The sequence below is a fragment of the Rhinoraja longicauda genome, chromosome 1, assembly GCF_053455715.1.
Source record: "Rhinoraja longicauda isolate Sanriku21f chromosome 1, sRhiLon1.1, whole genome shotgun sequence".
In the NCBI taxonomy this organism is placed as follows: Eukaryota; Metazoa; Chordata; class Chondrichthyes; order Rajiformes; family Arhynchobatidae; genus Rhinoraja; species Rhinoraja longicauda.
Genome location: NC_135953.1, coordinates 6759490 through 6784171, shown reverse-complemented (window position 1 = coordinate 6784171; position 24682 = coordinate 6759490). Strand labels below are relative to the sequence as shown.

At 49.9% G+C, this 24682-nt stretch overlaps 1 protein-coding gene across 1 annotated transcript in view; it reads left to right on the top strand.

Moving 5' to 3' along the window:
* LOC144598346 (dedicator of cytokinesis protein 2-like) overlaps positions 1-24682 on the top strand; it is an 894447-nt gene that overhangs the window by 742392 nt on the left and 127373 nt on the right. Inside the window, exons 33-34 of the mRNA XM_078408406.1 lie at positions 8486-8634; positions 12649-12734. Of these exons, the coding sequence (XP_078264532.1) occupies positions 8486-8634; positions 12649-12734 (235 nt within the window). The remainder of the gene's footprint in view (positions 1-8485; positions 8635-12648; positions 12735-24682) is intronic.

Sequence of the window (24682 nt, the reverse complement as noted above, 5' to 3'; positions counted from 1 at the left end):
AGACTCTGTGCGTCTACCCGATCGATTCCTCTCATGATTTTATACACCTCTATAAGATCACCCCTCATCCTCCTGCGCTCCAAGGAATAGAGACCCAGCCTGCTCAACCACTCCCTATTAGCTCAGGCCCTGTAGTCCTGGCAACCTCCTCGTAAATCTTCTCCGTACCCTTTCCAGCTTTGACAATATCTTTCCTAATTCTGCTCATAATTCAGCCTAAATCTGCTCCAATGACAAATGAACTTGGGAATTTAAAACGTGTGGAGAGAGAGTTTCAGAGGGAGATGAAATCAGGTATTTCGATATGACTGTTGAGGTGAAGGCAACTACAAAAGCATGAGGGAAGAGCAGGCCCTTCATCGGGAACATGTTTCCTGCCTCTAACGTGTCCAACCCCTTAATAATCTTATACGTTTCGATAAGATCCCCTCTCATCCTTCTAAATTCCAGTGTCTTTTAATGTTGTTCTAGTACCTGCCTGAACTACGTCCCCTGGCAGCTTGTTCCATACACCCACCACCCTCTGTGTGAAAACGTTGCCCCTCGGATTCCTATTAATTCTTTCTCCCTTCTCCTGAAACATTTGCCCTCTCGATTCCCCTACCCTGGGTGAAAGACTTTTGTGCATCCACCTTATCCATTCCACTCATGATTTCATACACCTCTATAAAATCAACCCTGAGCCTCCTACGCTTCGAAGGAATAAAGTTCAACCTCTCCCTTTTGCTCAGGCCCTTGAGTCCCACGGCAACATCCTTGAAAATCTTCTCTGCGCTCTTTCCATCTTAAAGGCAATTTTTCAGATAACAGGTTGACCAAAACTGAACATAATGCTCACCAGCATTTTCTACACTAACAAAACATCCCAACTTCTCTGTGGAGGAGACCCGTGTTCGATCCCGACTACGGGTGCTGCCTGTACGGAGTTGTAGGTTCTCCCCGTGACCGTGTGGGTTTTCTCCGAGACCTTTGGTTTACCTCCACTCCCCCTCCCATTCCCAATCTGACCTTTCTGTCCTGGGCCTCCTCCATTGTCAGAGTGAGGCCCAGCGCAAATTGGAGGAACAGCACCACATATTTCGCTTGGGTAGTTTACACCCCAGCGGTATGAACATTGACTTCTCTAACCTCAGACGGTCCCTGCTTTCCCTCTCTCTCTCCATCCCCTCCCCCTTCCCAGTTCTCCCACCAGTCTTCCTGTCTCCGACTACATCCTATCTTTGTCCTGCCCCCCTCCCCTCATATCAGTCTGAAGAAGGGTCTTGACCAGAAACGTCACCCATTCCTTCTCTCCCGAGATGCTGCCTGACCCGCTGAGTTACTCTAGCATTTTGTGTAGATTAATTGGCATGGTATAAATGTAAATTGTCCCTAGTGTGTGTAGGGTGGTGTTGGTGTGCGGGGATCGCTGGTCGACGCGGACTCAGTGGGCCAAAGGGCCTGTTTCCGTGCTGTATCTCTGAACTAAACTAAAAATCAGTCTGAAGAAAGGCGCCGACCCGAAAAATCACCCATCCATATTCTTCAGGAAATACTGCCTAACTCACTGAGTTACTTCAGCACTTTGTATTCCAACTTCTATGCTTAATTGGTGGGCGGCACGGTGGCGCAGCGGTAGAGTTGCTGCCTTACAGCGAATGCAGCGCCGGAGACCCGGGTTCCATCCCGACTACGGGCGCTGTCTGTACGGAGCTTGTACGTTCTCCCCGTGACCTGCGTGGGTTTTCTCCGGGATCTTCGGTTTCCTCCCACACTCCAAAGACGTGCGGGTTTGTAGGTTAATTGGCTGGGCAAATGTAGAAAATTGTCCCTAGTGGGTGTAGGATAGTGTTAATATGCGGGGATCACTGGGCGGCGCGGACCCGGTGGGCTGAAGGGCCTGTTTCCGCGCCGTATCTCTAAACTAAAACTAAATTACCAGGCACATGAAGACCAAAGTGTGATCAGCCCTCTCTCTACACCACCATTTGAATACACAGCACCACTTTCAGGGATGCTATTTTCTGCTGGCATTTTCGCTGTTATATATTGCTTCCATGAAACACCCTGTCCTTTTATTTTGCTATGTCAAAGGCACCATGCAAATGAAATCAACCACTGTTGCTTTTGCTGTTACGGAAAACAAGGATTCCGCTCATCTTACTTTATCTCCTTTAACAGTGAATGCGCGTTAAAACTACTTCCCTGACTGCCAGACGTGTGGTGAGATTGTAAAATGCGCTAAAGGAGAACAAATCCATCATGGCCAACTTAGCTCAGTGATCCCATTAACACCACAGTCACATACAACTGTCACACAACCTAACCCACCACTTCCATCTCCTCGAGAGGTGTAATGCACGCGTTCAACTCCAAACTGCAGTAAACAATGATAAGGATGGCACGTCTTTAGATCCGATAGTGGCATTTAAAAGGCCACTAGACCGAGTGGACCCGTTGGGCCCAAACCTCTCCTGCATTGGTGCAGCACCCTCTCCTCCCCCTTTCCCTCTCCCCCCCTCCCCACTTCCTCCCTTTCCCCCTTCCCCCTCCCTCCACCCCCCTCCCCCTCCCCCCTTCCCCCTCCCTCCACCCCCTCCCCCTTCCCCCTTCCCCCCCCCCACTCCATACCCCTCAACCACCCTTCTCCTCCCTCCCTCCCTCCCTCCTCCATCCACCCCCATCCCTCCCTCCCCCTCCCTCCCTAGGAGACAGATTTAAACTTTAAAATGTGAATAACTTTAAAAACATAACACTGATTTCAATATAACCTCTTCCATTAGCACCAGTGAGGGGGTATGGGGAGAAGGCAGGAACGGGGTACTGATTGATAGTGATCAGCCATGATCGCATTGAATGGCGGTGCTGGCTCGAAGGGCTGAATGGCCTACTCCTGCACCTATTGTCTATTGTCTATTGTCTATTGTCAAAGGGACGACGGTGAGTAAGGTGGGCCTGAAATTGTCGCGCTATCGTGTACCGTGTTGGCTGTAGTTCAGGAACAAACAAACAAACAAACAAACGAGAGTTTTAGTGTATAGATTGTAAAGGGATATGGAGATGCAGAGAATGGAGGGATATGGATTATGTGCAGGTGGATAAGAGGTGCAGGAAAAAAACTGCAGATGCTGGTTAAAATCGAAGGAAGACACAAAATGCCGGAGTAACTCAGCGGGTCAGGCCTGCCCGCTGATAAGCGGCGGGTAGGAAGAAAGGTCTCGACCCGAAACATCACCCATTCCTTCTCTCCCGAGATGCTGCCTGACCCGCTGAGTTACTCCGGCATTTTGTGTCTACCTTTGGTCTTGGTATCATGTTGCAACAAAGAACTGCAGACGCTGGTTAGTACACAAAAGGACACAAAGTGCTGGAGTAACTCGTCGGGTTGGGCAGCATCTCTGGAGAACATGGATGGGTGACATTTTGGGTGGAAACCCTTCAGACCCAACACCATCAATAGACAATAGACAATAGGTGCAGGAGGAGGCCATTCGGGCCAGCACCGCCGTTCAATGTGATCATGGCTGATCATTCTCAATCAGTACCCCGTTCCTGCCTTCTCCCCATACCCCCTGACTCTGCTATCCTTAAGAGCTCTATCTAGCTCTCTTTTGAATTGAACCAGGAGGCACTCAAAGCAACCGGAGATCAAAGAAGTTGTTTCTCTTGTAGTCTTGGCATCATGTTCAGCACAAACATTGTGTCGAAAGGAACTGCCGTGGCTGGTTTATACCGATCCCATCTTAGCCTGTAGTTCTCCGACCAGTCTGACTGTCCGGGTTGATTAAATTTCACATTGTCTGCCTCGTTGTCACCTTCCCCGAGCTAACAATAATCTATTCTACATTTTCCTTGAACTTCGTCCCCTTCGATCTCTTGTTTTTCCCACCTTACCCGTCCTTGCCTCTCGTTTCCCTCTCCCCTGACTCTCAGTCTGAAGAAGAGCCTCGACCCGAAACGTCACCCACTCCTTTCTATCCAGAGATGCTGCCTGTCCCGCAGAGTTACTCCGGCATTTTTGTGTCTATCTTCAGCCATTCAATGTGATCATGGCTGATCTTCCACAATCAGTACCCCGTTCCTGCTTTCTCCCCACATCCCTTGATTCCGTTAGCCCTAAGAGCTATAAGCACGAGCTATGAGCTCAGAGTACCAAGTACAGAGAGATACAGATACAATAGAAACCTTGCTTATAGCGGTATCACAGGCACATAGACGCGGGCAGCACACAGAATTAGACAATAGACAATAGACAATAGACAATGGGTGCAGGAGTAGGCCATTCAGCCCTTCGAGCCAGCACCGCCATTCAATGCGATCATGGCTGATCACTCTCAATCAGTACCCCGTTCCTGCCTTGTCCCCATACCCCCTCATTCCGCTATCCTTAAGAGCTCTATCCAGCTCTCTCTTGAAAGCATCCAACAAACTGGCCTCCACTGCCTTCTGAGGCAGAGAATTCCACACCTTCACCACTCTCTTTATGTATAACTTTATGTACACCATTATACATAGATAGTACGTAAATTAGACGGGTACACGGATAGGACAGGTTTGGAGGGACATGGACCAAATGCAGGCAGGTGGGTCTAGTGTAGCTGGGACATTGTTGGGCGGTGTGGGCAAGTTGGGCCGAAGGGCCTGTCTCCACACTGTATCACTCTATGACTAGTGTGGCTGGGACATTGTTGGCTGGTGTGGGCAAGTTGGGCTGAAGGGCCTGTTTCCACACTGTATCATTCTATGACTAGTGTAGCTGGGACGTTGTTGGCCGGTGTGGGCAAGTTGGGCTGAAAGGCCTGTTTCCACACTGTATCACTCTATGACTAGTGTAGCTGGAACATTGTTGGCCGGTGTGGGCAAGTTGGGCCGTAGGGCCTGTCTCCACACTGTATCACTCTATGACTAGTGTAGCTGGGACATTGTTGGGCGGTGTGGGCAAGTTGGGCCGAAGGGCCTGTCTCCACACTGTATCACTATGACTATTGTGGCTGGGACATTGTTGGGCGGTGTGGGCAAGTTGGGTTTGAAGGGCCTGTCTGCACACTGTATCACTCTATGACTAGTGTAGCTGGGACATTGTTGGCCGATGTGGGCAAGTTGGGCCGAAGGGCCTGTTTCCACACTGTATCACTCTATGACTAGTGTAGCTGGGACATTGTTGGGCGGTGTGGGCAAGTTGGGCCGAAGGGCCTGTTTCAACACTGTGACTGTGACTCAAAATTATACATAAATTCTGCAAGACAGTAAAGAGAGAAAAGACTTGCTGAAAACAAGACGAAAGTGTAAAACACAATGGAAAGCAAGAGAATCGGAGGGAAGTCTTTCACTGTACCTCAGAACACCTGGCTGTAGACTAAACTAAACTGAGTGCATGGCGGTGCCCGCGGTGGACTGCAGAGTTCCGTAGTTGAGGTAGGATTCTTGTTGTGCACGTCGGTTCAAGAACCTGATGGTTGCAGGATAGTACACGCCTGTGCGTCTTTGGAGTGTGGGAGGAAACCGGAGCACCCGGAGGTCACGGGGTCTCTATACAGACAGCACCCGTAGTCAGGATGGAAGCTGGGTCTCTGGCGCAGTGAGACGGCTACTCTACTGCTGTGCCGCCCATTGAAGTCCCTTAAATGCCACCATCGTTTCTGCCCTCACCGCCACCCAAGCCCGACCTCTTCCTGCTGACCTAACTTTCTAACTTCAGCTCCACCTCTGTCAATTCTCGGAGAACATAGAAGCACAGAAAATAGGTGCAGGAGGAGACCATTTGGACCTTCGAGCCAGCACCGCCATTCATTGTGATCATGGCTGATCTTCCAGAATCAGTAACCCGTGCCTGCTTTCTCCCCATATCTCTTGATTCTGTTAGCCCTAAGAGCTCTATCTAACTCTCTTTTGAAAACATCCAGTGAATCGGCCTCCACTGCCTTCTGTGACAGAGAATTCCACAGATTCACAACTCTGGGTCAAAAAGGTTTTTCCTTATCTCAGTCTAAATGGCCTAACCCTAATTCTTAAACTATGACCCCTGGTTCTGGACTCCCCCAACATGGGGAACATTTTTCCTGCATCTAGCATGTTCTTAAGAATTTTATATGTTTCTATAAGATTCCCTCTCATCCTTGTAAATTCCAGAACCAGATGACAATTTTCTTCGAGCTTAACGTTGTTCAGGCTTAATCAGGTACTCGGCCTGGTAGGCCCCAGTCAATTTGTCTAAATTACCAGACATTTAGGGGCTGTTTTCAATTAACTACGTTGTTAAATTCCACAAGTTACACGACAAACATCAATGGATTTAATTTACTATACTGTTCAGTAGCAAATGAAATATAATTTATGGCCAACTCATTGAAAGTGGGTGAAAGATTTTTGAAATATTTTATCATTAATCAAACATCTGGCAGTAATGCCAACTGGACTATTAATGAATGATTTAGATGAGGAAGTGATTTTGCCTTGTAGTAGAGCAGATGAGGAAATGTTTACACTGCACAAGTAGTCACATTTCGACAGCACATTTCTTGAACCTACACAGGGTTTTGCACTCAATTAAACACTCTGAAGTGTGGCGTCATATGCAGTGGAGGCCAATTCTCTGAATGCATTCAAGAGAGAGCTAGATAGAGCTCTTAAGGATAGCGGAGTCAGGGGGTATGGGGAGAAGGCAGGAGCGGGGTACTGATTGAGAATGATCAGCCATGATCGCATTGAATGGTGGTGCTGGCTCGAAGGGCCGAATGGCCTACTCCTGCACCTGTTGTCTATTGTCTATAAGTCTACTCCGCCATTCAATCATGGCTGATCTATCTCTCCCTCCGAACCCCATTCTCCTGCCTTCTCCCCGTAACCCACGACACCTGCACTAATCAAGAATCCATCTATCTCTGCCTTGAAAATATCCACTGACTTGGCCTCCACGGCCTTCTGTGGCAAAGAATTCCACAGTTTCACCACCCTCTGACGAAAGAAATTCCTCCTCATCTCCTTCCTAAAGGAACGTCCTTTAATTCTGAGGCTGTGACCTCTGGTCCTAGACTCTCCCACTAGTGGAAACATCCTCCCCACATCCACTCTATCCAGGCCTCCACTGGGTCACTATCTTAGCGTGAGTTGATCGGGTTCGTACGTTGCCTTAGTTTCGTTTCGAGATACAACGCGGATACAGGCCCTTCGGCCCATCGGGTCCGCGCCGACCAGCGATCCCCGCACACTAACACTATCATACACACTGTAGGAACAATTTTGACATGTACCAAGCCAATTTACCTACAAACCTGCACGTCTTTGGAGTGTGGGATGAAACCAAAGATCTCGGAGAAAACCCACGCAGGTCACGGGGAGAACGTACAAACTCCCGTACAGACGGCGCCCGTAGTCGGGATTGAACCCGGGTCTCCGGCGCTGCAAGCGCTGTAAGGCAGCAACTCTACCGCTGCACCACCGTGCCGCTCGCTCGGTTCTGGGATCAGACTGCCCCCAGGTGGAAGCGGAGTTACGTTTGTCATCGGATTATCCCAGACGTTTCACCCTTTTACATTCCGGAGGCTGCAACGTATCGTTCGCACAGCCGAGATGGTTGTTGGCTGCAACCTTCCCCCCCATTGACGAACTGTACACTGCAAGGGCCAGGAAGCGAGCGGGCAAGATCATCTCTGACCCCTCTCACCCTGGCCACAAACTCTTTGAAGCACTTCCCTCTGGAAGGCGACTCCGGACTGTCAAAGCAGCCACAGCAAGACATAAAAACAGCTTTTTTTCCACGAGCAGTAGCTCTACTCAACAACCAAAAGTCTGTAGCCTCCTTTTGCTCTGGTATTTTATTTCATTCTTCACATGTTTAAACTATAATGTTTTATTCTTAATGTTTTAATGTTTTATCCGTAATAGTTTACTGTATGTTCGCGCTGTTACTTGCGAGCGGAGCAACAAGGCACATTCCTTGTACATGTGTCACAAAATGCTGGAGTAACTCAGCGGGTCAGGCAGCATCTCAGGAGAGAAGGATTGGGTGACGTTTCGGGTCGAGACCTCTCTTCAGACTGATGTCAGGGGAGGGGGGCAGGACAAAGATAGCATGTAGTGGGAGACAGGAAGACTAGTGGGAGAACTGGGAAGGGGGAGAGGATAGAGAGGGGAAGTAGGGACTATCAGAAGTTGGTGAAGTCAATGTTCATGCCGTTTGGGTGTAAGCTGCCCAAGCAAAACATGAGATGCTGTTCCTCCATTTTGCGCTGGGCCTCACTATGACAATGGAGGAGGCCCAGGACAGAAAAATCAGACTGGGAGTGGGAGGGGGAGTTGAAGTGCTGAGCCACCGGGAGATCAGATCGGTTAAGGCGGACTGAGCGGAGGTGTTGAGCGAAACGATCGTTGAGCCCACGTTTGGTCTCGCCGATGTAGAGAAGTTGACATCTGGAACAGCGGATACAGTAGATGAATGTATGTGTCCATTCTTGGCCAATAAAACTCATTCAATTCAATTCAATTGGATTCCCCTCTCCCTCCGCAGGTCAGCACAAGATCCGGTTCATCCCCGGACTGGTCGGGCCAATCTTGGAGATGACCCTCATCCCGGAGGTGGAGCTCAGAAGGTCCACCATTCCCATCTTCTTCGACATGATGCAGTGCGAGTGTCAGTACAAGGGGGACTTCAGAACGGTAAGGAGGAATACTTTACCAAGACCTCATGGTCACATGTGCGGGGAAAAAATACTGCAGATGCTGGTCTCAATCGAAGGTAGACCAAAAACGCTGGAGAAACTCTAGGCAGCGTCTTCGAGATGAGGAGAAACTTTTTCATTCAGAGAGTTGTGAATCTGTGGAATTCTCTGCCTCAGAAGGCAGTGGAGGCCAATTCTCTGGATGCTTTCAAGAGAGAGTTAGATAGAGCTCTTAAGGATAGTGGAGTCTGGGGGTATGGGGAGAAGGCAGGAACGGGGTACTGATTGAGAATGATCAGCCATGATCACATTGAATGGCGGTGCTGGCTCGAAGGGCCGAATGGCCTCCTCCTGCACCTATTGTCCATTGTCTATTGTCTATTTGTAGCCAGCTGTTTGTGCAGGAGTGGGGGAAGAATTCATTTGCAATCACAGATCACTTCTCGTTTCACTCTTCTGACTTTATTTGATCCCTTCTCGGCCCGCCATGCCGCTGTGCTTAAATTTCACTTGAAGGTTGAGAAGCAGTGCTGGCTCGAAGGGCCGAATGGCCTACTCCTGCACCTATTGTCTATTGAGAGAAGGAATGGGTGACGATTCGGGTCGAGACCCTTCTTCAGACTGATGTCAGGGGAGGGGGCGAGACAAAGATAGGATGTAGTCGGAGACAGGAAGACTAGTGGAAGAACTGGAAAGGGGGAGGGGATGGAGAGAGAGAGGGAAAGGAGGGACAATCTGAAGTTAGAGAAGTCAATGTTCATACCGCTGAGGTGTAAGCTTCCCAAGCGAAATATGAGGTGCTGCTCCTCCAATTTGCGCTGGGCCTTACTATGACAATGGAGAGGCCCAGGGCAGAAAGGTCAGACTGGGAGTGGGAGGGGGAGTTGAAGTGCTGAGCCATCGGGAGATCAGGTTAGTTAAGGCGGACTGAGCGGAGGTGTTGAGCCCAAACGATCGTCGAGCCTGCGCTTGGTCTCGCCGATGTAGAGTAGTTGACACCTGGCACCGCGGATACAGTAGATGAGGTTGGAGCAGGTGCAGGTGAACCCCTTATTGTCACATGTGATAACTCATAGTGAAATTCTTTGCTTGCATACCCAAGGTATGCAAATAGTCGTCACATAAAGGGCGCTTACAAAGTTGGAGAGTTGTGAATCTGTGGAACTCTCTGCCTCAGAAGGCAGTGGAGGCCAATTCTCTGGATGCTTTCAAGAGAGAGTTGGTAGAGCTCTTAATGATAGCGGAGTCAGGGGGTATGGGGAGAAGGCGGCAGAACCTACCCCTATTGTCTATTGTCTATTGTCTATTGTTATAGGCTGTTGTCAAGCTGGAAAGGGTATAGAGAAGATTTACGAGGATGTTTCTAGGACTCGAGGGTCTGAGCTATAGGGAGAGGTTGGGGTAGGCTAGGTCTCTATTCCTTGGAGCGCAGGAGAACAAGGGGTGATCTTATAGATGTGTACAAAATCATGAAAGGAATAGATCGGGGAGACGCACAGAGTCTCTTGCACAGAGTAGGGGAATCGAGAACCAGAAGACATAGGTTTAAGGTGAGGGGGGGGGGGGGAGGGGGGATGATTTAATAGGAACCTGAGGGGTAACTCAGGATAGACACAAAATGTTGGAATAACTCAGAAGGACAGGCAGCATCTCAGAAGAGAAGGAATGGGTGACGTTTCGGACCGAGACCCTGTTTCAGATTAATGTCAGGGGCGTGGGCGGGACAGCGATAGAATGTAGTCGGAGACAGGAAGACTAGTGGGAGAATTGGGAAGGGGGAGGGATGGAGAGACAGGGAAAGCAAGGGCTACTTGAAGTTAGAGAAGTCAATGTTCATACCGCTGGGGTTTAAAACTCAGGGTGGTGGGTGTATGGAACGAGCTGCTGGAGGAGGTAGTTGAGCCAGGCACTATCGCAACATGTATGAAACATTTAGACAGGTACATGCACAGGACAGGCTTGGAGGGATATGGGGGCCAGACACAGGCAGGTGGGACTGGTGTAGACAGGACATTGTGGTCGGTGTGGGCAAGTTGGGCCGAAGGGCCAGTTTTGTTAGCACAGTCAAGCCTGGTACAATTGGTATTGCAAGGAGAAAAATTCCAGAGCACAGAATATAGTGTCACAGCTGCAGAGAATCTATACACTAAAACTCTCGTTTGTTTGTTTGTTTGTTCCTGAACTGCATCCAAAACGGTACACGATAGCGCGACAATTTTCGGCCCACCTTACTCACCGTCGTCCCTTTGGTGCTAATGGAAGAAGTTTAATTGAAATCGGTGTTATATTTTTAGTTTTTCACATTTTAAAGTTTAAATCCATCTCCTAGGGAGGGAGGGGGGAGGAAGGGAAGGAGGATAAGGGGGGTTGAGGGGGAAGGGGGGGATGGGAAAGGGAGAGGGAGGGTGGGAGGGGGGGTGGAGGGAGGATAAGGGGGGTTGAGGGGGAAGGGGAGGGGGAGAAGGGGGTGGAGGGAGGGAGGGGGAGAGGGAGAGGAGAGAAGGGGGGGAGGTAGGGGAGGGGGGAGGGGGAGGAGGGAGGGGGAGGAGGGAGGGGGAGGAGGGAGGGGGAGAGGGAGGGGGTAGAAGGGGGAGGGGAGAAGGGGGGTGGAGGGAGGGAGGGGGGGAGAGGGGAGAGGAGAGGGGGTGGAGGGAGAGGGGAGGGGAGGAGGGAGAGGGAGGGAGAGAAGGGCAGAGGGGGGGAGAGAGGAGGGGGAGAGGGAGGGGGAGGGGAGGAGGGAGAGGGGGGGAGAGGGAGGGGGAGAAGGGGGGAGAGGGGAGGGGGAAAGGGGGAGGAGGGAGAGGGGAGAGGGGGGGAGAGAAGGAGGGGGGAGAGTGGAGGGGAAGGGGGTAGGAGAGGGTGCTGCACCAATGCAAGAGAGGTTTGGGCCCAACCTTGGTCTAGTGGTCAGATGAAAACAAAGCGCAAGGTCCAAACTGGGGTAGATTGGAAGATCGGGACCGCACCCCAGCTTGTGAGATTCAGTAGTCTGATAACAGTGGGGAAAAACCTGAATTTGGTCAGATACAATCTTCCAGCTAATCAGATATAACTGGAAAGTCTATACCTCCGCCAATCATACGTTGTATTTACTCAGAGGGAAACATAGAAATCAAACACGACAAGACAGACATGCAGCAAAGAGGCTGGTGGATTTAATTACCAGTCCCATTAAGAGAAATTACAGCCATTACCTCAGCTTCATCCGGCTATATCTGCATAAGCCTCACGTCTCGGTGGCACTTAGGTGACCAATTACAGGAATAAATATCACGGGCACGTCTGAAGGGGCGTGTGGCTGCTTAATTTAAATGTTAATTGGCCTTCCCTTATTATTGATTCACATTTGCGGATACAGTTTCAGGCGCTGGCGTGCGTTGTGTGGCGTGAAGGGGATTATAATTGCCGCGCCCGTGAGGGGTCTTTGGAGATGAGGGACAACTCATGTGCAGGAAGGAACTGCAGATGCTGGTTTAAACCGAAGATAGGCACAAAAAGATGGAGTAACTCAGGGTGCCAGGCAGCATGGAAACATAGAAACATAGAAAATAGGTGCAGGAGGAGGCCCTTTGGCCCATCGAGCCAGCACCGCCATTCATTGTAATCATGGCTGATCATCCACAATCAGTAACCCGTGCCTGCCTTCTCCCCCTATCCCTTGATTCCACTAGCACCTAGAGCTCTATCTAACTCTCTCTTAAATTCATCCAGTGAATTGGCCTCCACTGCCCTCAGTGGCACAGAATTCCACAAATTCACAACTCTCTGGGTAAAAAAAGTTCCTTCTCACCTCAGTTTTAAATGGCCGACCCCTTATTCTTAAACTGTGGCCCCTGGTTCTGGACTCCCCCAACATCGGGAACATGTTTCCTGCCTCTAGCGTCTCCAACCACCTTAATAATCGTATACGTTTCGATAAGATCCCCTCTCATCCTTCTAAATTGCAGCGTATACAAGCCCAGTCGCTCCAGTCTTTCAACGTCATTTGGCTGTTTCTGTTTTTCTTTTTCAGTTTGAGGATGAAATTATCAAAAACCTGGACCACGAGGTGGAAGGGGGCCGTGGGGATGAGCATTACCAGATGCTCTTTCAGCAGATGTGAGTAATCGGTTTGTTTGGGTTAGTTTAGTTTCATCGTCGGCGGTCACTGGAAGCGAGTGTGACTGTCCTCTCCATAGGGTCGGTACGCCCGTGCGTGACTTTGTTTAACGTGGGGAGACTGGTGCACAGACAGCCACCACACGGTCCTCGACAGATCTGGGTCAGGATCCAGTGGCGTGGAGTCCAAGACGACCGGGGACCCTTTTCTGCTGCGGCCTTCATCCATAAGGGGTAGGCCATTTAGAACAGAGATGAGGAAGAACTTTTTCAGTCAGAGAGTGGTGAAGGTGTGGAATTCTCTGCCTCAGAAGACAGTGGAGGCCAGTTCGTTGGATGCTTTCAAGAGAGAGCTGGATAGAGCTCTTAAGGATAGCGGAGTGAGGGGGTATGGGGAGAAGGCAGGAACGGGGTACTGATTGAGAGTGATCAGCCATGATCGCATTGAATGGCGGTGCTGGCTCGAAGGGCTGAATGGCCTACTCCTGCACCTATTGTCTATTGTCTATTGTCATCCGCCTTCCCAGCCGCTGTGACGCTCCACTAAAGTCAGCCGCCATCCTCCCTCCGCCTGTTCCACCGTTGAGGTCTTGGTTGGATTGCTCTTTGTCAGGGACCTCCCCTCGACCTTACCTCCACGGGTGACCCCACCAGGAGCGTAGCTCCAGACGGCATCGCTCTCAGGATCTCAGGACCACACGAGCTTCTCCACCACCACAAGGTGACAATCCACGGAGAAGCGTTTAGTTTAATCTACCTTTGTCATGTGCACCGAGCTGCAGTGAAAGCTTTTTTGTTGTGTAGTATCCAGTTAAAGAAAAGAGACTATATGTCATTACCATCAAGCCGTCCGCAGTGTACAGATACAGGGAATAACATATAGTGCAAGATAAAATCCAATAAAGTCCAATTAAACTTCTGTACATCGGCGAGACCAAGCGCAGGCTCGCTGACCACCTCCGCTCAGTCCACCTTAACCTGCCCGATCTCCCGGTGGCTCAGCACTTTAACTCCCCCTCCCATTCCCAATCTGACCTTTCTGTCCTGGGCCTTCTCCATTGTCAGAGTGAGGCCCAGCGCAAATTGGAGGAACAGCACCTCATATTTCGCTCGGGCAGCTTACACCCCAGCGGTATGAGCATTGACTTCTCTAACTTTTTTTTAGAGATACAGCGCAGAAAACAGGCCCTTCAGCCCACCGGGTCCGCGCCGCCCAGCGTTCCCAGCACATTAACACTATCCTACACACACTAGGGACAATTTTATTTACATTTGCCCAGCCAATTAACCTACAAACCTGTACGTCTTTGGAGTGTGGGAGGAAACCGAAGATCTCGGAGAAATCCCACGCAGGTCATGGGGAAAATGTACAAACTCCGTACAGACGGCGCCCGTAGTCGGGATGGAACCCGGGTCTCTGGCACTGCATTCGCTGTAAGGCAGCAACTCTACCGCTGCGCCACCGTGCCGCCCTATAAATAGCCCTTCCTTCCACTCTCTCTCCATCCCCTCCCCTTTCCCAGTTCTCCCACCAGCCTTGCTGTCTCCGACTACATTCTATCTCTGTCCCGCCCCCTCCCCTGACATCAGTCTGAAGATGTGTCTCGACCTGAAACGTCACCCATTCCTTCTCTCCAGAGATGCTGCCTGACCCGCTGAGTTACTCCAGCATTTTGTGTCTAAAGTCCAATTGAAGATGGTTCACAGGTCTCCAATGAGGTAGATGGTGGGTCAGGATTGCTCTCGACTTGGTGAGAGGACGGTCCAGTTGCCTGATATTCGCTGGAAGAAACTGTCCCTGAATCTGAAGGTGTGCGTTTTCACACTTCTGTACCTCTTGCCCCGATGGGAGAGGGGAGAAGAGGGAGTGGCCGTGGTGAGACTGGTCCTTGATGATGCTGCTGGCCTTGCCGAGGCAGCGTGAGGTGTAGATGGAGTCAATGGAAGGGAGGTTGGTTTGTGCGATGGGCTGGGCTGCGTCCACAACTCTCTGCAATATCATATCATATCATATCATATATATACAGCCGGAAACAGGCCTTTTCGGCCCACCAAGTCCGTGCCGCCCAGCGATCCCCGCACATTAACACTATCCTACGCCCACTAGGGACAATTTTTTTTAACATTTACCCAGCCAATTAACCTACATACCTGTACGTCTTTGGAGTGTGGGAGGAAACCGAAGATCTCGGAGAAAACCCACGCAGGTCACGGGGAGAACGTACAAACTCCTTACAGTGCAGCACCCGTAGTCAGGATCGAACCTGAGTCTCCGGCGCTGCATTCGCTGTAAAGCAGCAACTCTACCGCTGCGCCACCGTGCTGCCTCTTGCGGTCTTACATAGAAACATAGAAAATAGGTGCAGGAGGAGGCCATTCGACCCTTTCGAGCCAGCACCGCCATTCACCGTGACCATGGCTGATCGTCCACTATCAGTAAGCCCGTGTCTGCCTTCTCCCCATATCCCTTGATGCCGCTAACCCCTAGAGCTCTGTAGAGAAGGATAGTCATCCCAAACCTTTTCCCCACAGTGGAAATGTCAAAGACTAGAGGGCATAGCTTTAAGAGAAGGGCAACTTTAAAGGAGATGTGTGCGGGGCAAGTTTTTTTTACTCAGAGGGTCTTGGCTTCCTTGAACACACTGCCAGTGATGGTGGTGGAGGCATATGTGAGGGTGGTGTTTAAGAGGCTTTTAGATAGGCACGTGGATATGCCGGGAATGGAGGGACATGGCAGGCAGAGGAGATTAGCTTTTATTTGTATCACTGTGCCGCCCTGCAGGACATTTGTGAGGCAGATTGTTTTTCTTATGACCGTCTGCCAGCTTCCCATTATGGGAGATGATATTTATTTAAATTCCTCATTTATTTAATTACTTGAATATTAACGTCCCCAGCAGCGGTGGGTGGTAAGGAGGAGGCTCATCACTCAATGGTTCAAAGCACCTCATGACCCCCTCATCTAAATCAATCCTGAGGATGGACGTCTGGCCTCCTCGCAGATGCTGTACGTTAATCAGGCCAACGTGGGACCTGCAGATAGACACACATAAACGTCGGAGTAACTCAGCGGGTCAGGCAGCATCTATGGAGAGAGGGAGTAGGTGACATTTCGGGTCGAGACCCTTCAGACTGGGAACTGCAGACTTTGCCATAGATCAAGTCCAGTTGAGTTTATTGCCACATCAGTGGTGGTGCAGCGGGTTGAGCTGCTGCCTCACAGCGCCGGAGACCCGGGTTCGATCCCGACTACGGGTGCTGTCTGTATGGAGCTTGTACGTTCTCCCCGTGACCTGAATCTGATGTACAGCACTTTGGTCAACATGGGTTGTTTTTAAATGTGCTATACAAATAAAATTGACTTGACTTGATTACGTGGGTTATATGTGTATATATATGTATGTTTAGTTTTAATTTAGAGGTACATCGCGGAAACAGGCCCTTTCGGCCCACCGGGTCCACGCCGACCATTCGTCCCCGCACATTAACACTATCCTACACCCACTAGGGACAATTTTTACATTTACCAAGCCAATTAACCTACGTACCTGTATGTCTTTTGAAACATAGAAACATAGAAAATAGGTGCAGGAGGAGGCCATTCGGCCCTTCGAGCCAGCACCCCCATTCACTGTGATCGTGGCTGATCATCCACAATCAGTAACACGTGCCCAACTGCCCACTGGAGTGTGGGAGGAAACCGAAGATCTCGGAGGAAAACCCACGCAGGTCACGGGGAGAACGTGCAAACTCCGTACAGACAGCACCCGTAGTCGGGATGGAACCCGGGTCTCCGGCGCTGCGTTCGCTGTAAGGCAGCAACTCTACCGCTGCACCACCGTGGCCACCCCATCTCTTGTACTTAAAGCAGTCTAAGCCCAATTCCCATAATTGAACCTTTTCCAACGTTTCACGTCGTTGTATGAAGACGCATGGCATCTCGCCCAAGGCCAATCGTTCTTCGTGTTGCCTCAACAGGAGCTGAAATGTGTGCCTTTGTTGTGCTGGTGTTTGGAAGAGTCTGATGAAGTTTATAGTTATTATCGATTTATCGATATCCTTTAATTACCAGCTCATCAATCAATGGCAACCAAGTATTGTGTACTGCGGCTTTTGTAGGACTTTAGTTTGGTCGCATTTGCATGATTCTGTGCAGTTCCGGTCGCCCCTTTTACAGAAAGGAAGAGGAGGCTTTGCAAAGGAAACTGCCCCTGAATCTCAGGCCCACGACAGTGGTGCTATCTGCAAACTCGCAAACAGAGTTAGTGCAGAATTTGTCTGCAGAGTTTTGAGTATGTGGGGAGTATCAGGGGGTATGGGGAGAAGGCAGGAACGGGGTACTGATTGAGAATGATCAGACATGATCACATTGAATGGCGGTGCTGGCTCGAAGGGCCGAATGGCCTCCTCCTGCACCTATTGTCTATTGAGTACAGTAAGGGTTTGAGGACGCAGCCATCCGGGGCGCCAGTAAGCGCTTTCCCCTGTTAGAGTTGCTGCCTCACAGCGCCAGAGACGGCGGGCTCGATCCTGACCACGGGTGTTCTCAATGCGGAGTTTTCCAGTTTAAATTCCATTTGGAATAGACAATAGACAATAGGTACAGGAGTAGGCCATTCGGCCCTTCAAGCCAGCACCGCTATTCAATGTGATCATGGCTGATCATTCTCAATCAGTACCCCGTTCCTGCCTTCTCCCCATACCCCCTGACTCCGCTATCCTTAAGAGCTCTATCTAGCTCTCTCTTGAATGCATTCAGAGAATTGGCCTCCACTGCTCTCTGAGGCAGAGAATTCCACAGATTCACAACTCTCTGACTGAAAAAGTTTTTCCTCATCCCTTATTCTAAAACTGTGGCCCCTGGTTCTAGACTCCCCCAACATTGGGAACATGTTTCCTGCCTCTAACGTGTCCAACCCCTTAATAATCTTATACGTTTCGATAAGATCCCCTCTCATCCTTCTAAACTCCAGTGTATACAAGCCTAGTCACTCCAGTCTTTCAACATACGACAGTCCCGCCATTCCGGGAATTAACCTAGTAAACCTACGCTGCACGCGCTCAATAACAAGAATATCCTTCCTCAAATTTGGAGACCAAAACCAAATATTTTGAAGGACTAAGAACCTGTACCTCGATCGGTACACGTGACAATACACTAAACTAAACTGAAACTGAACGGAACTGTTGAAAATTACCAGGGGGATGTTTCGTCACCTGTTCTTGTTGTGGAGCGGCGGGGCGAAGAGGCTTGAGTCATGTGAAAGGCTTAGGGGCCTGTCCCACTTAGGCGTTTTTATAGGCGACTGTCGGCGACTGCAATAATCGTAGCAGTTGACCGAAAAAACCACGACTGGACCCCCCCCCCCCAGGACAATGTCTACGACAAGCTACAACAACCTACCACCTAGTCAAGCTACGGCAAGCTATCGACAACCGGCGACCCAACCGTCTCGACTTAGGACGTCCACCTACGACCGCACCTACAACAACCTACGACCACACAGGTGACAACCGAAGTCAACCTTCGTCTACCCGCGACAAGCTATGACCCTGTCGGCATCAACTGAGGACAGTTCACGTCATTTTGGCCTCCGGTTTTGACGCCGGTACCTGTCGCCGGTTGACGTAGGCAGTCGCCAATGGAATTCACCGAAGTCAGCACCGGCGACAACCTACGTCACCTGGCGACAACCTACGACAGCGCCTCCGTCAGGAGACGTCAAGCTACGACCATTGGCGTCAAACCAACAGACGGCGAAAATTTTTAAACAAATCCAACGGAAAAACGCAACGACTCTTTGGAGACGACTCACGGCCGTACAGGCGACACCACGGCGACCGTGTGGCGACAGCCTAGTCGCCTGTAGTCGTCTAAAGAATCGCCTGTGGGACAGGGGCTTAAACTCTGACGCTATTAACCACACACCATTAAGTCCCTCTTTAACTGTAAAAGGGTTCAGAACATCCCGAGGATGTGAGAGATATCGCTCTTTTGTAAAATAATATAAATTAGTGGGAGTCAGATTAGAGACTCTTTCAACATGTCCAAAATGAGCCCGAGCCTTCAATCCACATGGGTGACCACACCACTGAAGTGGAGAATACAGGCCTGACCCTGTTTGTATCCCCTTATTAATGGTATTTTCACAGGCGTGTATAAATAATGATTAAAAAGTTTCCACTGCAGGAAAGATTTTTAATTGGGTGCTGTGGCTGATGTAAAGTGCATTTTTTATTTTAAAAGGGAATTAACCTTTAGATTAATTTCCGTGGGCATGTGGAAAACATAATCGAGCTTGTCGTTATTTAATCTCGCAGTGGAATTTCATTTTGGCAGAATAGTCATGAAGTTAAATTTTGCTTTGGAAATGGAAACAGCCTCTTGAGTCTGTTCTCTTTAACATAGACAGCACGGCAACCCGGGCCGACCAGCGATCATAGAAACATAGAAAATAGGTGCAGGAGTAGGCCATTCGGCCCTTCGAGCCTGCACCGCCATTCAATATGATCATGCCTGATCATCCAACTCAGTATCCTGTACCTGCCTTCTCTCCATACCCCCTGATCCCTTTAGCCACAAGGGCCACATCTAACTCCCTCTTAAATATAGCCAATGAACTGGCCTCAACTACCTTCTGTGGCAGAGAATTCCACAGATTCACCACTCTCTGTGTGAAAAAAAACTTTCCCATCTCGGTCCTAAAAGACTTCCCCCTTATCCTTAAACTGTGACCCCTTGTTCTGGACTTCCCCAACATCGGGAACAATCTTCCTGCATCTAGCCTGTCCAACCCCTTAAGAATTTTGTAAGTTTCTATAAGATCTCCCCTCAATCTTCTAAATTCCAGCGAGTACAAGCCGAGTCTATCCAGTCTTTCTTCATATGAAAGTCCTGCCATCCCAGGAATCAATCTGGTGAACCTTCTCTGTACTCCCTCTATGGCAAGAATGATCCCCGTACACTAGCACTATCCTACGCACTGTGGACAATTTTTCAATTTCACCGAGGCTAACTAACCTGCAAACCTGCACGCCTTTGGAGTGTGGGAGGACACCGAAGCACCCGGAGAAAACCCACGGGGGTCACGGGGAGAACGTGCAAACTCCGCACTGAGAGCACCCGTAGTCAGGATCGAGCCCGGGCTCTCTGGCGCTGTAAGGCAGCAACAGTAACGCTGCGCCACCGAGCAACCCACATCTTATGCGACTGCACATGATCCGTAGACCTCTATTCCCTGCATATCCATGTCCCAAAGCAAAAGCCTTTTAAATACCACAGTCATATCCACGTCCACCTCCAATCCCGGCAGCGCGTTTGTACAGGGCCCTAGTGAGACCGCACCTGGAGTACTACGTGCAGTTTTGGTCTCCAAATTTGAGGAGGGATATTCTTGCTATCGAGGGCGTGCAGCGTAGGCTTACTAGGTTAATTCCCGGAATGGCGGGACTGTCGTATGTTGAAGGACTGGAGCGACTAGGCTTGTACACGCTGGAATTTAGAAGGATGAGAGGGGATCTTATTGAAACATATAAGATTATTAAGGGATTGGACACGTTAGAGGCATGAAACATGTTCCCGATGTTGGGGGAGTCCGGAACCAGGGGCCACAGTTTAAGAATAAGGGGTAGGCCATTTAGAACGGAGATGAGGAAAAACATTTTCAGTCAGAGAGTTGTGAATCTGTGGAATTCTCTGCCTCAGAAGGCAGTGGAGGCCAATTCTCTGGATGCTTTCAAGAGAGAGCTAGATAGAGCTCTTAAGGATAGCGGAGTCAGGGGGTATGGGGAGAAGGCAGGAACGGGGTACTGATTGTGGATGATCAGCCATGATCACATTGAATGGCGGTGCTGGCTCGAAGGGCCGAATGGCCTCCTCCTGCACCTATTGTCTATTGTCTATTGTCACCCACTGCCTTCTGTGTAAAAGACTTGCCCCGCAATCCTTTCAACCTTTCCCCCCTCACCTTAAAAGCATGCACACCAGATTGAGGGGCAGCTACTTCCCAGCTGTTATCAGGCAATTGAACCAACTCGAGGGCGGTCTTGACTTACCATCCACCCCATTGGAGACCCTCGGACTATTTTTAATCGGACTTTACTGGAACTTTATCTTGCACTAAAAGTGATTCCCTTTATCCTGCATCTGTACACTATGGACAGCTTGACTGTAATCACGTGTTGTCTTTTACGCTGATTGGATAGGCAATAGACAATAGACAATACTTGCAGGAGTAGGCCATTCGGCCCTTCGAGCCAGCATCTCCATTAACTGTGATCATGGTTGATCATCCGTTCCTGCCTTCTCCCCATGTCCCTTGACTCCGCATATCTTTAAGAGCTCTCTTAAATAGCTTTTAAGATAGCACTCAATAAAAATCTTTTCACTGTACATGGGACAATAATAAACTGATTTAATCTGAACTATGTATGGTCTATTATATTGCTCTCCTGGGGAAAAAGGTTCTGACTGTCTCCTCTATAATTTTATATACTTCTATCCGATCTCCTCTCAACCTCGATGTTCCTGAGAAACCAACCCGTCTTCTCAGCTCCATTAAGGGGAATAAAATAGGGCTCTGTAGGAAGGAACCTCAGATGCTGGTTTAAACTGAAGACAGGCACAAAAAGCTGGAGTAACTCAGCGGGTCAGACAGCATCTTGCCCAGAGTAGGTGACTCTTGCCCAGAGTAGGGGAATCAAGGACCAGAGGACACAGGTTCAAGGTGAAGGGGAAAAGATTTAATAGGAGTATGAGGAGTAACTTTTTTACACAGAGGGTGGTGGGTGTATGGAACGAGCTGCCAGAGGGGGTAGTTGAGGCTGGGACTATCCCAACATTTAAGAAACAGTTAGACAGGTGGGAGGGATATTGACCAAACGTGGGCAGGTGGGACTAGTGTAGCTGGGACATGTTTGCCGGTGTGGGCAAGTTGGTCCGAAGGGCCTGTTTTTACATTGTATCACTCTATGACTCTATGACTCTACCACTGGGAAAAAGGAATAGGTAACGTTTTGAGTCAAGACCCTTCTTCAGACTTGTTCTTGAGGGAGTTATGGGATAACATAGAACTAGTGTGTACGGGTGAGCAATAGTCAGCGTGGACTCAGTGGGCTGTAGATAGGGTTGTCATCTGTCCCATATTAGCCGGGGCATCACGTACATTGGGCTAAATTGGTTTGTCACGTACGGGACCGCCCTTGTCCCTATTTGGCCCGGGGGGCGCTGTAGGCCCGGACACTGTAGGCCCGGACACTGTAGGCCCAGACACTGTAGGCCCGGACACTGTAGGCCCGGACAATGTAGGCCCAGACACTGTAGGCCCGGACACTGTAGGCCCGGACAATGTAGGCCCAGACACTGTAGGCCCGGACACTGTAGGCCCGGACAATGTAGGCCCAGACACTGTAGGCCCGGACACTGTAGGCCCGGACACTGTAGGCCCGGACACTGTAGGCCCGGACACTGTAGGCCCGGACAATGTAGGCCCAGACACTGTAGGCCCGGACACTGTAGGCCCGGACACTGTAGGCCCGGACAATGTAGGCCCAGACACTGTAGGCCCCAACAGTGTAGGCCAGGGGGGCTGCTGTAGGCTCGGACAGTGTAGGCCCGGAGGCCCGGGCGCCGCCTAACGGAGGTTGCATAGCAACCTGCCTCCCGGCCCGGGCGGCTGCCATTGGTGGAGTGGGAGCACATAGCCGCTGGCTGGGTGAGGTCACGTGGGGCGCGGGGCAGTGACAGCACCTTTTGTCCCTTATTTGGGAGTGAGCAGGTTGGTGCCCTTGCCAAAGAGCCTGTTTCCACGTTGTATCTCTAAACTAAACTAACTGGTAGGAGCGTGAAGAGGATAAAACAGACCACAAGAGGATCAGGAGAGATGGAAGATCGACACAAAATGCTGGATTAACTCAGCAGGCCAGACAGCATCTCTGGAGAGAAGGAATAGGTGACGTTTCTGGTCGAGACCATTCTTCAGACTGAGAGTCAGGGGAAGGGGAAATGAGAGATATTGTACAGGGCCCTAATGAGACTTCACCTGGAGTACTGTGTGCAATTTTGGTCTCCAAATTTGAGGAAGGATATTCTTGCTATTGAGGGCATGCAGCGTAGGTTCACTAGGTTAATGCCCGGAATGGCGGGACTGTCATATGTTGAAAGAGTGGAGCGACTAGGCTTGTATACACTGGAATTTAGAAGGATGAGAGGGGATCTTATCGAAACGTATAAGATTATTAAGGGGTTGGACACGTTAGGGGCAGGAAACATGTTCCCAATGTTGGGGGAGTCCAGAACAAGGGGCCACAGTTTAAGAATAAGGGGTAGGCCATTTAGAACGGAGATGAGGAATATCTTTTTCAGTCTGAGAGTTGTAAATCTGTGCAATTCTCTGCCTCAGAAGGCAGTGGAGGCCAATCCTCTGAATGCATTCAAGAGAGAGCTGGATAGAGCTCTTAAGGATAGCGGAGTCAGGGGGTATGGGGAGAAGGCAGGAACGGGGTACTGATTGAGAATGATCAGCCATGATCACTTTGAATGGCGGTGCTGGCTCGAAGGGCCAAATGGCCTACTCCTGCACCTATTGTCTATTGTCTATTTGCGATTGTCTATTAACTCTTGCCAAGCCGCGGGACAATGCTTGGTTTCCTTTAAGCCCAGCACTTCAATTTGCATACATTCACAAAAAGCTGGAGTAACTCAGCGGGTCAGGCAGCACCTCGGGAGAGAAGGAATGGGTGACGTTTCGGGTCGAGACCCTTCTTCAGACTGATTTGCATAGTGTAGGAAGGAACTGCGGATGCTGGTTTAAACTGAAGATCGACACAAAAATCTGGAGTAACTCAGCGGGTCAGGCAGCATCTCTGGAGAGAAGGAATGGGCGACGTTTTGGGTCGAGACCCTCCTTCAGGCTAGTCAGGGAAAAAGACAACGAGAGATATAGACGATGATGTTGAGAGATAAAGAACAATGAATGAATGATATACGAAAAAGTAACGATGATAAAGGAAACAGGTCATTGTTGGCTGTTTTCAGGGTGAAAACGAGAAGCTGGTGGGACTTGGGTGGGGGAGGGATGGAGAGAGAGGGAATGCCGGGGCTACCTGAAGTGAGAGAAATCAATATTCCTACCACTGGGCTGTGAGCTGCCCAAGCAAAATATGAGATGCTGTTCCTCCAATTTGTGTTTAGCCTCACTCTGACAATGGAGGAGGCCTAGGACTGAAAGGTCTGAGTGGGAATGGGAAGGAGAATTAAAGTGTTTAGCAACCGGGAGATCAGGTAGATTCAGGCGGGCTGAGCGAAGGTGTTCAGAGAAAAACGATGGCCCAGTCTGCGTTTGGCCTCGTCGATGTACGAGTCCACATCTTGAACATCGGATGCAGTAGATGAGGTTGGAGGAGGTGCAAGTGAACCTCTGCCTCACCTGAAAGGACTGTCGGGGTCCCTGGACAGAGTCGAGGGAGGAGGTACAGGGACAGGTGTTGCAACTTCTGTGGTTATAGGGGAAGGTTTCAATGCTTAAAAACATAACTATAGGAGCAGGCCTGGATAGAGTGGATGTGGAGAGGATGTCACCACTAGTGAGAGTTTCTAAGACCAGAGCTCATAGCCTCAGAATTAAAGGACGTTCATTTAGGAAGGAGATGAGGAAGTATTTATTTGGTCAGAGGGTGGTGAATCTGTGGAATTCATTGCCGTAGACGGCTGTGGAGGATGTTAATGGACATTTTTCAGGCAGAGATTGATAGATTCTTGATTAGTACGGGTGTCAGAGGTTATGGGGAGAAGGCAGGAGAATGGGGTTAGGAGGGAGAGATAGATCAGCCGTGATTGAATGGCAGAGTAGACCTGATGGGCCGAATGACCTAATTCAATAGACAATAGACAATAGGTGCAGGAGGAGGCCATTCGATCCAGCACTGCCATTCAATGTGATCATGGCTGA